The sequence below is a fragment of the Hemitrygon akajei genome, chromosome 23, assembly GCF_048418815.1.
Source record: "Hemitrygon akajei chromosome 23, sHemAka1.3, whole genome shotgun sequence".
NCBI classification, from domain to species: domain Eukaryota; kingdom Metazoa; phylum Chordata; class Chondrichthyes; order Myliobatiformes; family Dasyatidae; genus Hemitrygon; species Hemitrygon akajei.
In genome coordinates, this window is record NC_133146.1 from 36,054,021 (window position 1) to 36,067,717 (window position 13,697).

The 13,697-nt window shown below is 41.3% G+C and overlaps 1 protein-coding gene across 7 annotated transcripts in view; it reads right to left on the minus strand.

Moving 5' to 3' along the window:
- LOC140715349 (monocarboxylate transporter 12-like) overlaps nt 1-13,697 on the minus strand; it is a 116,860-nt gene that overhangs the window by 20,778 nt on the left and 82,385 nt on the right. For all 7 annotated transcript variants that reach the window (XM_073027404.1, XM_073027405.1, XM_073027406.1 and 4 more), the window contains 2 exons: nt 13,047-13,150; nt 749-892 (listed from right to left, as the gene is read on the minus strand). In XM_073027404.1, the coding sequence (XP_072883505.1) occupies nt 749-892; nt 13,047-13,150 (248 nt within the window). The remainder of the gene's footprint in view (nt 1-748; nt 893-13,046; nt 13,151-13,697) is intronic.

Here is a 13,697-nt window from a genome sequence, read left to right on the forward strand (position 1 = left end):
AGTAAATAAAGTGAGTTTTCAGCGTCCAGTTAATCACTGAGAGCATCTAGAAAGTCACCAGAGTAATTGGCTTAGAGACTTGCAGTATTATTTCTGGACCTATCTTGATACTGAGGAAACAGTTTTCCCAGTAAAAAAAAAATCCAAGCAAAAATAGTTTTCCCCAAATGGTGATGTAATCACAAAATAGGCAGAACTACATCTCCAAGTCTTCTATTGTTTGCTTTCTCATACAATTATATATTAATTAAACAGTAAGGCATTAGCAAGCTTTATTCATTTGACAGCTCTGAACAACCGTAATTAAATATAAGTGCTTTTGTCCAACAAAACAAATAGAGTAATTTTGTAACAGTAGCTGAACAATATATCATTCAAATAATTAAGTTCATGGGTGACACATTGGTGCAACAGTCAGTGTTGCTGCTGCCCAGTTTCAGTGACAGTGGTTCCACGACAACCTCTTGTGTGCAGTTCACACATTCTCTCTGGGGGCATGTGGTCTTCCTCTGAGTGGCCTAGGTTTCTCCCACATCCCTCAGAGGGGTAGGTTATTTGTTCGCTGCAAATTGTTCCCAATATGGACTGAGTTTTGATGAAACATCTTTCATCTAAAACATAAATTCTGTTTTCTTTCCATATATGGTGACTTCCTACTGAATATTTCCAAAAGTTTTTATTTTTCTTTCAGATTTTCAGCATCTGCACGTTTCAATTTCCAATTTACAGTGTGGTATATGTTTCTTACCAGTCAGGACTCCCAGTGAGAGATACAGATACTCCAGGCAAGTTGCGAATGAACTGAGAATGAGGCCAAGAGTAGCCAATATTCCTCCAAGAATTACCGCCACACGAGTAGAATAACGGTTACTAATTATACTCCCAATGGGAGCTAAAGAGAATAAAAGACAAAGGTAATGAAAGTCAAGCATTGATGCTGCATTTGCAGGCTACATACAATAAAATCCAATAAAACAGATCACAATTCTCCATGTATTTTGCAACCTGTGCAGAAAGTAATATGGTCAATGCCATCATACTTTAGGAGTTTTTTTAAAAACCATTGGTACTATATTTATGGCTCGATTTCAACTAATTCCACTCATTTCCTTTTTACTAAGACACAGGAGCAGAATTAAGCCATTCAGCACATCAAGTCTGTTCCTCTGTTCAATCATAGCTGATTTATCTTCCCTCTCAACCTCCCTTTAAAAATATTCAATGAAATTAATTTTACAATTCACAGCCATCTGGCTAAAGAAATTCCTCATCTCTGTTCTAAAGGGACGTCCTTGCATTTTGAGGCTATATCTAGACCTTACAATATTCTGTATCTTGGAGAGTTACTCATGTATACAAAGCCTATGGGACGCTGTTCTCCCATTGCTAAAGGTATACTTAATACACATAACACATTTGATCATATGTTACCATGGAGTCATGAGCACACACCAGAGGCAACAGAGCAAACAGTGTCCATTACCTTGCAACACACAACTTAGTCCCTTGTGAATCTGATTCAATTACCACATAGAATGACCTTGACACTGAGAAAGGATCTGAAGAACAAGACAAGCCATGCACATGCACTAGATACTGGAATCATCAATTATTTGCACATCTGCTGGGGAGTCACTAGGAGCACAGCCTCTGTGAAATTTAGGTGCAGTGTCAGTGGTGATTGCAGATCATTTTGGTGGGGAGGCTTTCTTTTCTGCCAGAAGTCAACAGAGGCTTCAATTGCCAACACACAAAAGCTCCAGCACCTCCCCCCCAAGAGCAGAAGTGAACCATCCTCACAGAAGAGGGTCAGAAGGCTTGTCTCCTCGGATTTGTTTCCGAGAAGAAATGCAATGCAGTCAGTGTGGAGTTTGCACATTCTCACTGTGACAGTTTGGGGTTTCGGTGTGTGTCCTGGCTTCTTCCCATGCTCCAAAGGTGTGCTGACTGACAGATAATTAGCTGTGGTGAACTGCCCCACAGTGTGCAGGAGACCCAGGGTAGAGCTGATGTTCTTACTTTAATATGGGCAAGTGGACCTCAATGATTGGCAATTTGGTTGCATGGCACAACCTTTCTCAGTACAACAACCAATTTTTCTCAGAGTACAATACTACCAAGCTGCTTACTAGATTGGAACACACTCTTCCAGAAATTTGAATAGAAATCTCCAGTTGCAATGCCACTTGTGCTTGAGAATTGCGTGGACATGATGATGTCATTAATAGTGCAAAGCTAATCAGGTGTTTGGTCCATGAATTGGTGAGCTTGCTGCCACATGTGGACTACTACTGAAACAAGCATGGTAGCCCAATGACTTCTAGTAGCAATGTGGGGCACAGTGATCACTTTACTTTTAACAAGTGTAGTTAAGGCATGAAAATTATGGACTCACTTTCAAGCACTCTTCACTCATGTTCTTGGCTTTATTTATTATAAATAATAACAATAACATCATTAAAGAACCCACACCCCTGGCTCATCGACTGTTTATCCCCCTCCCATTAAGAAGCTATGAGTAGCATCCACACCGGGACCACCAGACTCAAAAACAGCTACTCTCTCCAAGTAGCAAGTCTGATCAACACCTCCATTCCTCTATCATTTCCTGCCAGCCATCTTATGTACAGACTAGCATCACTTTATGAACAAGTAGGTACGTTATGTATTTAGATTTATTGTTTTAGAGTTATTCTTTATCTTTTGTGTTTTTATTGCATCAGATCCAGAGTAACAGTTATTTTGTTTTTGTTACAGTTGTGTACAGGAAATGATAAACTTAATTGTTTTTTTTATATTTGCATAGTGTCTTCTTTTACACATTGGATGTCTGTTACACTCCGTGTGCAGTTTTTCCATTGATTCTATTCTAGCACTTTGTTCCACGATGAATGTCTGCAAGAACATGAATCTTAGAGAAGCAGATGGGACGTATACGTACTTTGGTAATAAATTTACTTTGAACTTTGAAATTAATTCAGATGCTCTGCAGGCCTCCTGAAACTACTTATGGTTTTATTTGGGGGAAACATCACAATCGGCATCACCAGCTTTTAATTGCTCAAGCCGTTGCAAGAGTTACACACTAACACTGGATCGAGTCAGAATAAGCTGAGAGAGGACCCCACACCCAATGCTGTTCACCATCTCCACTTCATCTTTTAATACTGCTGTTTAGAGTTCCCATTTTTTTTAATCATTATATCAGAATAGTATGTACATACTTATAAAACAAGAAGGGAATCATACAACAGTTGAACAGTAGATAGAAAGTACAATTATTGATGTGTAGATTCAGTGATGCATGAACCAAGCCATATTTTTTAACTTCAGCAATTTTCACTACAGCTAAAGGTTGCAAGAGGTCATATTCAGAATCTTGCAATCCTCAGCAGAATTTCAGTCCAGCTTCCATTACTTTGGATGAAAAACAAGGCATAAATTCATTCTCTGTTGTACACATTAAACAACAATGTAATAAACTATGCCAAGCTCCATTCAGACTACCAGCAATCCTGTTACTGAGTGATGCTGGTGAAGAATAATTAACTAAAATCATTGAGCCTGTCTTCAGGTCATTTAAGGATACAAAGTAAAAGCACTTGGCTATAAACCTCTGACACCAATTTAAAAGCAACAGTAGTTACTGAGATAAATAAAATAAAAAATGAGGTTTAAATCCAACCATTATTTGAGTTTGAGCTATTTCCAAACAGTGAATGAAGGACAAGACAGCGAAACGCCTTTACATGGGTCTGCGGTTGAAGACTAAGAAAGCAGTACTTTGTGGCATTTTTCAGAGTTTGAACTGCACCCAATCAGTGAATGGGATTCATTAGCAAGGACAAATAAAAATAAGGCAGGGGCAAGCCGAGCAGTCATTGGGTGAGTGGGCCAGTGTTCGAGTGGGGAGGTTCTGGCTTTCACTCCTCAGGCTCATGTGAGATCAGGCTTGGGCGAGATAAGTACCTGGTAAGCTTCTTCTTCATTCCCCATCCATTAGGGCACAGTTAGTGCCATGAAAATGGCTTTGTGCGAAATGTGGGAATTCTGGGAGACCTCCAGCCTCTTGGATTAGCAGATACACACTGAGCGGCATCTCCTCAGAGACTGTGTTAAGGAGAGCCAGCTCAATGACCTTCAGCTCATGGGAGAATGAGGAGGTAGTCGCCCCTAGGTTGCAGAGGGCAGGTAACTGGGTGACTGCCAGGACAAGAGTACAAAAGGTCACCCAGTAGAGAGCAACCCTGTGGCTGCTCCCCTCAATAATAAGTATACCGTTTTCAATACCATTACCAGGAGGGTGGGGAGCCGCTGGCGCTGTGACCAGAAGAGAGGTGAAAAGGACTGCACGTCTCAGTGATAGGAGATTCCATACTTCGAGGAAAAGGGATGAGATTCTGTGGGCACGACTGGGACACCTGGGTGGTATGCTGCCTCCCCAGTGCCAGGGACATGGATGTCTCCAATCAGCTTCACAGCATTCTAAAAGGGGGAGGGGGAGCAGCCAGAGGTCATGGTACATATTGGCAACAGTGACATAGGTAGGAAAGGCAAGGAAGCCCTGAAAGATGCCAGGGAGCTAGGTAGAAAGCAGAAAAGGGAAGTAATCTCTGGATTTCTCCCAGTGCCACATAGGGTAAGAGGAGGAGCATTGTGTGGCTGAGGAACTGGAGCAGGGGCAGAGGTTTAAGATTTATGGAGCATTGGGATCTCTTGTGGGGAAGGTACAACCTACACAAAAGGGACAGGTTACACCTGAACCCAAGGGGGACCAATATCCTTGCTGGCTGGTTTGCTAGAGCTGTTCAGAGGGTCTAAACTAATTTGGCAGGGGTATGGGACTGCAGTAGTAGGGCTGAGGATGGAGTAGTTAGCTTATAAACAGAGGCAGTGTGTAGTGAGACTGCTAGCAAGGACAGGCTGATAATAGGGCACAATTGCCATCAACGGGACAAGCTGCAATGTAAAAGGGGGAATAAATACAGGACTGAAGGTGTTATATTTGAATGCACACAGTGTATAGAATAAAGTAGCACAGTTACAGATTGGCATGCATGATGTTTTTGGGCATCACTGAATCATGACTGAAAGAAGACTATTGACTGAGAGCTGAACATCCATGGATGCAAATTCTGCTGAAAGGACAGATAGGTAGGGAGAGGGGAGGGTGGGGTGGCTCTGATGGCAAAAAAATCTAATCAAACCCTTACAGAGGTGACATAGGATCAGGTGGTGTAGAATTGTTGTGGGTAGAGCTAAGAAATTACAAAGGTAAAGTGATCCCTTTGGGAATTATAACAGAACTCCAAACAGTAGCAAAATGTGAGCTATAAATTCCAATGGGAGATCAAAAATGCACGTCAGAGGGGAAATGTTACGATAGTCATGTGGGATTTCAATATGCAGGTAGTTTGGGAAAATCAGGTTGGTGCTGGATCCAGAGGGGGGCATTTGTAGAATGCTTACAAGACTGCTTTCTGGAGCAGCTTGTAGTTGAGCCCACCGGGGAACAGTTACTCAGGACTGGGTGTCGTGCAATGGACTGGAATCGACCCGAGAGTTTAAAGTAAAGGAAACCCTGAGAGGCCAGTGGTGATAACGTGATAGAATTCACCCTGCAATTTGAGAGGGTGAAGATGTATCATTACAGTGGAGTAAAGGGAACTACAGAGGCACGAGAGAGGAGACAGTCAGTTGATTGGAAGGGGACACGAGCAGGGATGACAGCAGAGCAGCAATGGCTGGAGTTTCTGGGAGAAATTTGAAAGGCTCTGAAAACCTGTGCCAACCAACTGGCGGGTGTATTCAAGGACATTTTCAACCTGTCACTGCTACAGGTGGAAGTTCCCATTTGCTTCAAAAAGGCAAACATTATACCAGTGCCCAAGACAGAACATCTTCGGGGAGCGGTGTCGCAGAAAGGCAGAGTCCATTATTAATGACCCCCAGTACCCCAGGCATGCCCTTTTCTCACCGTTACCATCAGGTAGGAGGTACTGAAGCGTGAAGGCACACTCAGCGATTCAGGAACAGCTTCTTCCCCTCTGCCCTCCGATTCCTAAATGGACATTGAACCTTTGGACACTACCTCACTTTTTTTTTTATATATATATTATTTCTGTTTTTTGCATGATTTTTAATCTATTCAATATACTGTAATTGATTTATTTTTTCTTCTATATTATATTTTGCATGGAATCTTCATTTGCGATGCTACAGTCTGTTGCTGGATCTGCCTGAAACCCAGCGAGCAGCTGTCCAAGACAGTTATAGGCAAGGACTGAATCAACTCTCACAGCAGTACAGATTGACAGGTGGTTCCTCGATCCAGAAGTTATCCACTGTCCCAGTGTCCACAAAAGCCTTTACCTGCCTCAGGTTCTTAGCCCATGTGGTCAGCCACTGCCTGTCCCCCTGTCGAACCTGATCAGGTGTTTGAGGCTTGGCTGGCTCCAACGGGGTTATGAAGCACCTCCCTCATGGCAAGCTCGATTTCCTCAGAGTCCGAGCAACTCTCCGACCTGCGTTCCCAATGCTCGGTGGCCCAGGCCAGGGCTCTCCCAGACAGGAGAGAGATAATGAAGGCCACTTTTCTGCACTCCAAGGAGAAGTTCAAACACTGGATGAGGAAGCCACGGCAAGAACCCAGGTCACAGTCAGATCTCTCCAGGGTTGGAAGTAGTACTGGTTCTGCAGGGGGACCAACTGGTTCTCCCAAGTGGCTCTGGTCTTCTCCTGGCAAAAGTTGATCCATGGCTACCTGGAGTCATGCATCTCCAGGCTCTTCTGGGAAATACCTTCACTATGGCTCGTTACAGCAGACAAAAGAGTCTGATGCCCACTGGGTCCATACTGGCTCAATCATACTGTGACGAGAGTTCTTGAAAAGAATGGCTTGGACCCAAATGTTGGAGTATCCAAGGCTGGGAGCGAGACACAGTGGCAAACTGGATCGAAAAATCGGAGCACAAAGCAAACACTAAACAAAGCCACGAGTCAGCTTATGATTGAGCACCAAATCTCAGTTCAGATGCTCCTTAAATGTTCAATCCTTGGTGCCCAATTCAGAAGAATGAAGGGGATCTCACTGAAACTTAACAAACATTGAAAGGCCTCACAGGAAGGCATGTACAGAGGATGATGTCTACAATACTGGAGTCTGGGACCAGAGGGCTCACCTCAGAATAGAGGGTCACGATTTAGAACAGATGGAGGGGAAATTTTTCAGCCAGAGCATGATGAATCTGTGGAATTTGTTGCCACAGGCATCTGTGGAGACAAAGTCAGTGGATTGATAGATTCTTGATTATCATTGGAATGAAAAGTTACAGGGAGAAGGCAGGGGATTGGGATCCAGAAAGAAGTGGATCAGCCATGATGAAATGGCAGTGCAAAGTCAATGGGCCAAATGGCCTAATTCTGTTCCTACGGCCTCATTATCGGTCATCATTAACTGCTCTCAGGAGGACTGCGTGTGTTTCTTTGACGACTAGCCATGTTAAAAAGGCATGCTCAGTTATATCAGGGATTTTAACCCAGCAATAACTAAAGGAAGGTCTCCGAATGGCAGCTTTTGGGCTGCTGCTACTGCCCTTCCATGTGAAAGAGGTCATGGCTGCGGAAAGTGCTGTTGAGGAAACTTTGGCAAGTTGCTGCAGGGCCTCATGTCGTACAGTCCAGTCAAACAGTGAATTACTTACCAAGGCCTCATCACCCTAGTATTTATATGGCATTCTAATTTTACTATTCTCTGTTGCTTCCTAGGATTTTGATGGAGATGGACATGATGATCACATCAACAAAGGATGTTATTAGAAATTGGGCCAAAAGTGTTATATTGGAAATGGCTGATTTCCAGCACACGGGCTGCATTTTGGCAAAAATATCACTTTCCATTTAACAGCCCAAAGTGGAACTGGGGGGGGAGAAAAATCAGAAAAAAAAAATCACTATTATTTAATCTAATGTTTGCTGCTTGTAAGTTACTTGAGCCTGTGATTAATATTTGTGATGTCTAAATACTTTAGAAGTTTTCTGCTGCTCAGAGAGAATTGGTGTGGATTTGTAAAGAAATCCTGGCAAATCTTTTTCTTTTAGAAGTAAAAGGGTAGAGAAGACATTTAATTTGTACATTCAGACGGCCCCTGATAAAGCAAGAACAGGAAACCTTAAAGAAACTATTAATTGAAGTTAAATGTAAAGGAAAAGATAAATTGACCTGGCCAGGAAACAGACCAAGAGGCAGGAGAAAAACCTGTTCAATGTGGGGAGGGGGTCCCACAGATACAGATGGAGCCGTAGCCAAGTTCCATATTTATATACAACATAGAAAATGAGATAGAGAACCACATCCAAATTTCCTGATGACATAAAGGTGGTGCAGCAATTAGTGTAATGCTTTGCAGCATCAGGGAGCAGGGTTCAATTCCCGCCACTGTATGCAAGGAGTTTGGATGCTCTGCACGGGACCACGTGCTCTGGTGCCCTTCCACATTCCACAGACATGGAATGTGTCTAGGGTTAGTCAGATATGGGCATACTATTTTGGCACCGGAAGCATGGCAACACTTGTGGGCTGCCCCCAGCACATCCTCAAACTATGTTGATCATTGATGTAAAGGACACATTTCACTGTATGTTTCAATATACACATGACAAGTAAAGTTAATTTTTAAGGTTGGCAGTGTTAAGGGAATGCAAAATGACACAAGCAAAGCTAACCTGATAATCATCCAAAATAAATCCATACACTAATTTACTGCATTTTGTTCATTCTATTACACAAGTTTGTGAATGCCAGTAAATGTGTTTTTTTTATAATATGCAATTACAAGGCCATAAACACCTGTTATCTTAATTGCCTGGGTGGCATCAAATTTGCCCCCATTTCTTATTTTCTCATGAAAGTTCCTGTTGGGTTCCAGTGCTGCTGGTATAAGCTGTAATCTCAGTTAATGCCCTATGGAGTGAATCAAACTGGCCAAATGCTGGTTTCTGTGATGGAGTATTTCAAATGAAGGTGAGAGTTGTAAACTAAGTTAGCTCCACAATGGGCAATAGTCTCTGTAGTATCCAGGACAGCCTCAAGAAGCCATACTCCAAAAAGCAGTGTCCATCATTACGGGCACCACCCCCCCATATCATCCAGGCCACACCTTTACCATCTCTCACTATTACCATCAGGGCAGAGGTACAGAAACCTGAAGGTACCCAACTCAATTGTTCAAGAACAACTTCTTCCTCTCTGCCATCCGATTTCTGAATGTCATTGAACCTCTGATTTTATTGTGTATTGCATTTTACCACTGCCGCAAAGACAACAAATTTCATGATACATGCTGGTGTTATTAAACCTGGTTCTGAAATGGATTATCTGCTGTCCCTTCAGGCTGAAGATGTTTCACCATGACCATGGCTTTGGCATCCACTTGCTAAGCTTCACCGTGTAGGAATTCACATAGAGCCTCTTCTTAATCCAAGACTGGGTGGGACAGGATTACAGAGCTTCCACCTGATCACTTGACTGTGGGAGTATTTAATTTCTGTTTTTAAGAAGCTCCTGTTATTCACTGGAGCAAGATATTGCAGCTGCTAGAAAACTAAAACAGAAATAGCTAACGTTGGAAGTGCTCGGCAGGTCAAGTAGCAAGAGTGGGGATGGAAAGAGTATCAACGTTTCAGGTCAAAGACCCTTTATCAGAATAAAATGGAAAAGCAGGCAACTTTGAAGCTGCAGAGAATGGGAACTAAGGCTGTACCGCAAAGTAGTCAGGATAAGTATTTAAAATCTGATTGATATATGTTTGACATTTAGTCGGACTCAAATGCATGTCTACATCACCCAAGGTGCCAGCAAGAGCAATCAGAGGGTTAGGTTCTAAGTGGCAATTAAGAATATGGGATAAAGATTTTTTTTTTTAAAACTTCTCTCCAGAATTTCTCTAGACTAGAACAAGCCCAGTACATATGAATAAGAGAAGCCTCGCCCCCTTTACATTTGTCACAAATGGGACTAATATCAGGATAAAACTGTGATAATTTAGTTTTAGACATGTGAGCCCTACGTACAACCTTAAACTACAAAAGGCAGTGGTGAGCACATAAAGAGGTTGAGTTAACTGATTTAAGAATTGAATGCCAAACCACATCAGATAAAGAAATATTTAAATCATGCTCCCAGGCAATTCTAATTTTATTGAAGGGGGCACACCTTAAGATCACTAACTTGTCACAAATAGTAGATGTTAAACCTTTACCCAATGGATTAATACAAAGAAACAGGTGCACAATGTTTTTCCCCCTCGGACATCTCAGGAAGATTTGATATTAAAGGCATAATGAAATATCTAATTTGAAGGTTGAATATTATCTTTTGCCTCTCTTTTGGCTAGATGGTTAGTTCTTCTCATGTGGAGAGATGTCACCCCACCCACTCATGCTCAATGGCTTAGTGATATTATGTCCTATTTAGACCTTGAAAACATTCATTATTCACTTCTCAATTTGAACATAAAGTTTCATAAGGTGTGGGGAACTCTTCTTGAATACTTTCATAACTCCTCTTCAGATTAAGTTCATTTTTTTTTTGTACTATAATCCCTTACTTTCAGCTTATACTGCTCTGCGGGGTCAAACACTCCAATTAATTTTTCTTTTACACATTGAAATGGTTGGCCTGGAGTTTTGTAGTGGGAGGGCGGGGAGGATACTAACTTTATGATTTTATTTTAGGTGCGTTTTTCCTTATTATGAAATGTATTTTAGACATGTTTGTTTTGCACTGTATAAATCTCCATTTTGTTGGTTTTTATTTGTAGTTGTATTGTAGAAACTCATTAAAAAAAGTTTTAAAACTGATTGATATAGGAGACAGGTCCACTTGAATATTTTGCTGCTATTTCCATCCTGATCCCACTTCCACATTTTAAAATGTTCCCTTCCTCCTTCCTTCCCCTCACGGCTGATAGGCTTTCAACCATATTTCATCTCATCTGCTCTCCCTTCTTCTGTTTCCAGCCAGAAACAGGCTACAATTCTCTTCACCTTACATCTTAATTGTTTTCACATTTGATGGATCAGCCCCCATAATTCCTGCCACTTTCAGAAACACACTACCCTCCCTGTCCAGAATTGCAATAATTATGAATCCAGCTGTCCACTTCCACAGATTGTCTACATATGAATGGCCTGAACGGTCATCACCTGTCACGATAATTCACCATCCCATTCTCACTCTGACTTCTGTCTACATTGCTCCAATGTTTCACAACAGAAATGGGTGAAACAGGACCTCATCTTCCATCCTCTCCACTAGTGCACTGCATCGACAGGCGGGTTAAACCAGGGTACCCAACGTGCCTCATATCCTAGGGAGATAAGGGCGCCTATCCTAGATTGCATGGTCACCTCCACTGGACTAGGTGGGTGAGATCCAACGGTCAGGAAGCTGGTTCTGCAATGCTTCATAAAAACTCCAACGCTTTTGTTGTGTCATAACATTCTGATAAGTATTCAGCACATAAATTCTTCTTAGATAAGTTGCACTCTTAACTACCTTACTTACAAAAACACAGAATTCTACCATTTGACCCTCTGGGCAATCCCATCAGTGCAATTCCCTTATTTTACAAAGCACTGCAGAACCAGGCCCAAACTTCTGAGGTTGAGAGAATGGAACTGATCCAGTGCAATAAATATTCCACTTTAAAAAGTCCCCTGCACAGGTTTCTCTGAGCACTTCACATCATAGAAGAACTGGACAAATCTGCCACCATCGGATCTGGCAGACAACCAAACATCAAACCACAATTCGTGCAATGGAATTTGAACTCAATTCTCCTTATCATCAGTTAATGAACCTATAATAATATGCTACCATACTACCATTACAGGACCACTTATTAATAGCATAGAATAGAATAACATGAATAGGATACAATCTTTAAAGCAAAAGTTTTTCTTATGGATTTGAGAGAAGTAATAAATCAGCTATGATGAAATGGCAAACCATACTCAATGGATGAAATGGTATAATTTTGTTCTTATGTCTTATGGACTTGTGGGAGATTTATTACTTCCTTTTCATAAAATCATGTTTTTCCCACAACCCCTTCCCAAATGAAATATGAACAAGATGAATCAACTCTTCTCAGGTTCCAGTCGGGTACAGGTATCGATTTTAACCGATGGTTCAATGACAAACTCTGCCATCTTCATCAGGGATGATGCCTGGGCATGTCTAGTCTGGTAATATTTATACCCCTATCATCCATCCCCCCTGATTGGTTAGTCCTCATCCAATCATGTTTCTGTTGTCCCAACACATTTCCAGTTTTTACTTAGAGCGAGATCTTTGTTAAAATTCTTTTCCTCTAGTTTTATTTCAATGGCTTCCTTCACCAGATGGTCCCAAAATCCATTGGCATGGTGCAGTAGTTCTGTGCCGAAGTCAATCCTATGGCTATCTTGAATGAAATGCTCTGCTACCGCCATTTTCTCCAGGTAACAAACTGATACATCTCCTGTGCTCCTTGATGCAGGTTTCATTGATTAAAATTGATACCTGTATCCGTCTGGAAGCCTGAGAGTTTATTTGTCATATATACCAGAAAAGCACTAGATCCTTTATGAGCAAGATGTTAGACAAACTGATGAGGTAAAGCTCCAGAAAGACTTCAGGAGTCCTTGTGATATCAAGAGATTCTGAAACACCACTTTTAATCCAATGGGCTGCTGATAATCAATTGCCCTAGTGCTCTAAAGAGAGGATTTGGAAATAATTCATGGACATTGTAGACAATGAGCTTATACAAGAGTTGAATTAACTTTGCATACAATTTCTGATTGACAAAAAAAGTCAAAAACAAAATTCTAATATAAATAATAGTGGCAATGATTATGATTAACTCAGATTTAATGCAAACAAATGCCTATGGTTAATCTGCTGTGACTCAGAACATACATTTAAATTGCAACTCCATGAAAAATTGCTCTGTAGTGTTAGTAGGGAGTCTGAAGTGTGAATGGAAGTAATGTTCACTCACCAAACACCATGGTAGTGCAGTCAACAGTGGAGTGTATCCATGCCGTCATTGCATAATCCTGAGCAAAATAATTCTGGAACTCCACAAAAAATATGGAGAGGCACCTGAAGATTCAAAACAATGATTTATGTTAACAATTTTATAAAGTCAAACAAAATGTTCCACATGCATAACAGGATCTGCAGAAAATGAGAACATGGAAAGGTGGATTGATATTTATAGAACTAGACAGGAGAAATTATCCATCATCATCATAAAAGGTTCTGATGACGGATATATATATATATCTTGCACTTGGCCCCAGAGGAATGCTGTTCAATTTAGCTATGTTCATGTGCATGGTTGAATGACAATTGAACTTAGCTCATATTTTGCACACATTTAATTCTGTTGACTTCTTTTGAAATGTGGGAGACAAGTAGCTGAGCGTCTCTTGGCCAGCATAGCAGCATCCACGCCTTATCCTAAAATAGATATGCAAACTCCAGCGCTTTTGTTGTGTCATAACATTCTGATAAGTATTCAGCACATAAATTCTTCTTAGATAAGTTGCACTCTTAACTACCTTACTTCCAAAAACACAGAATTCTACCATTTGCCCCTCTGGGCAATCCCATCAGTGCAATTCCCTTATTTTCCTGCAACTTTACA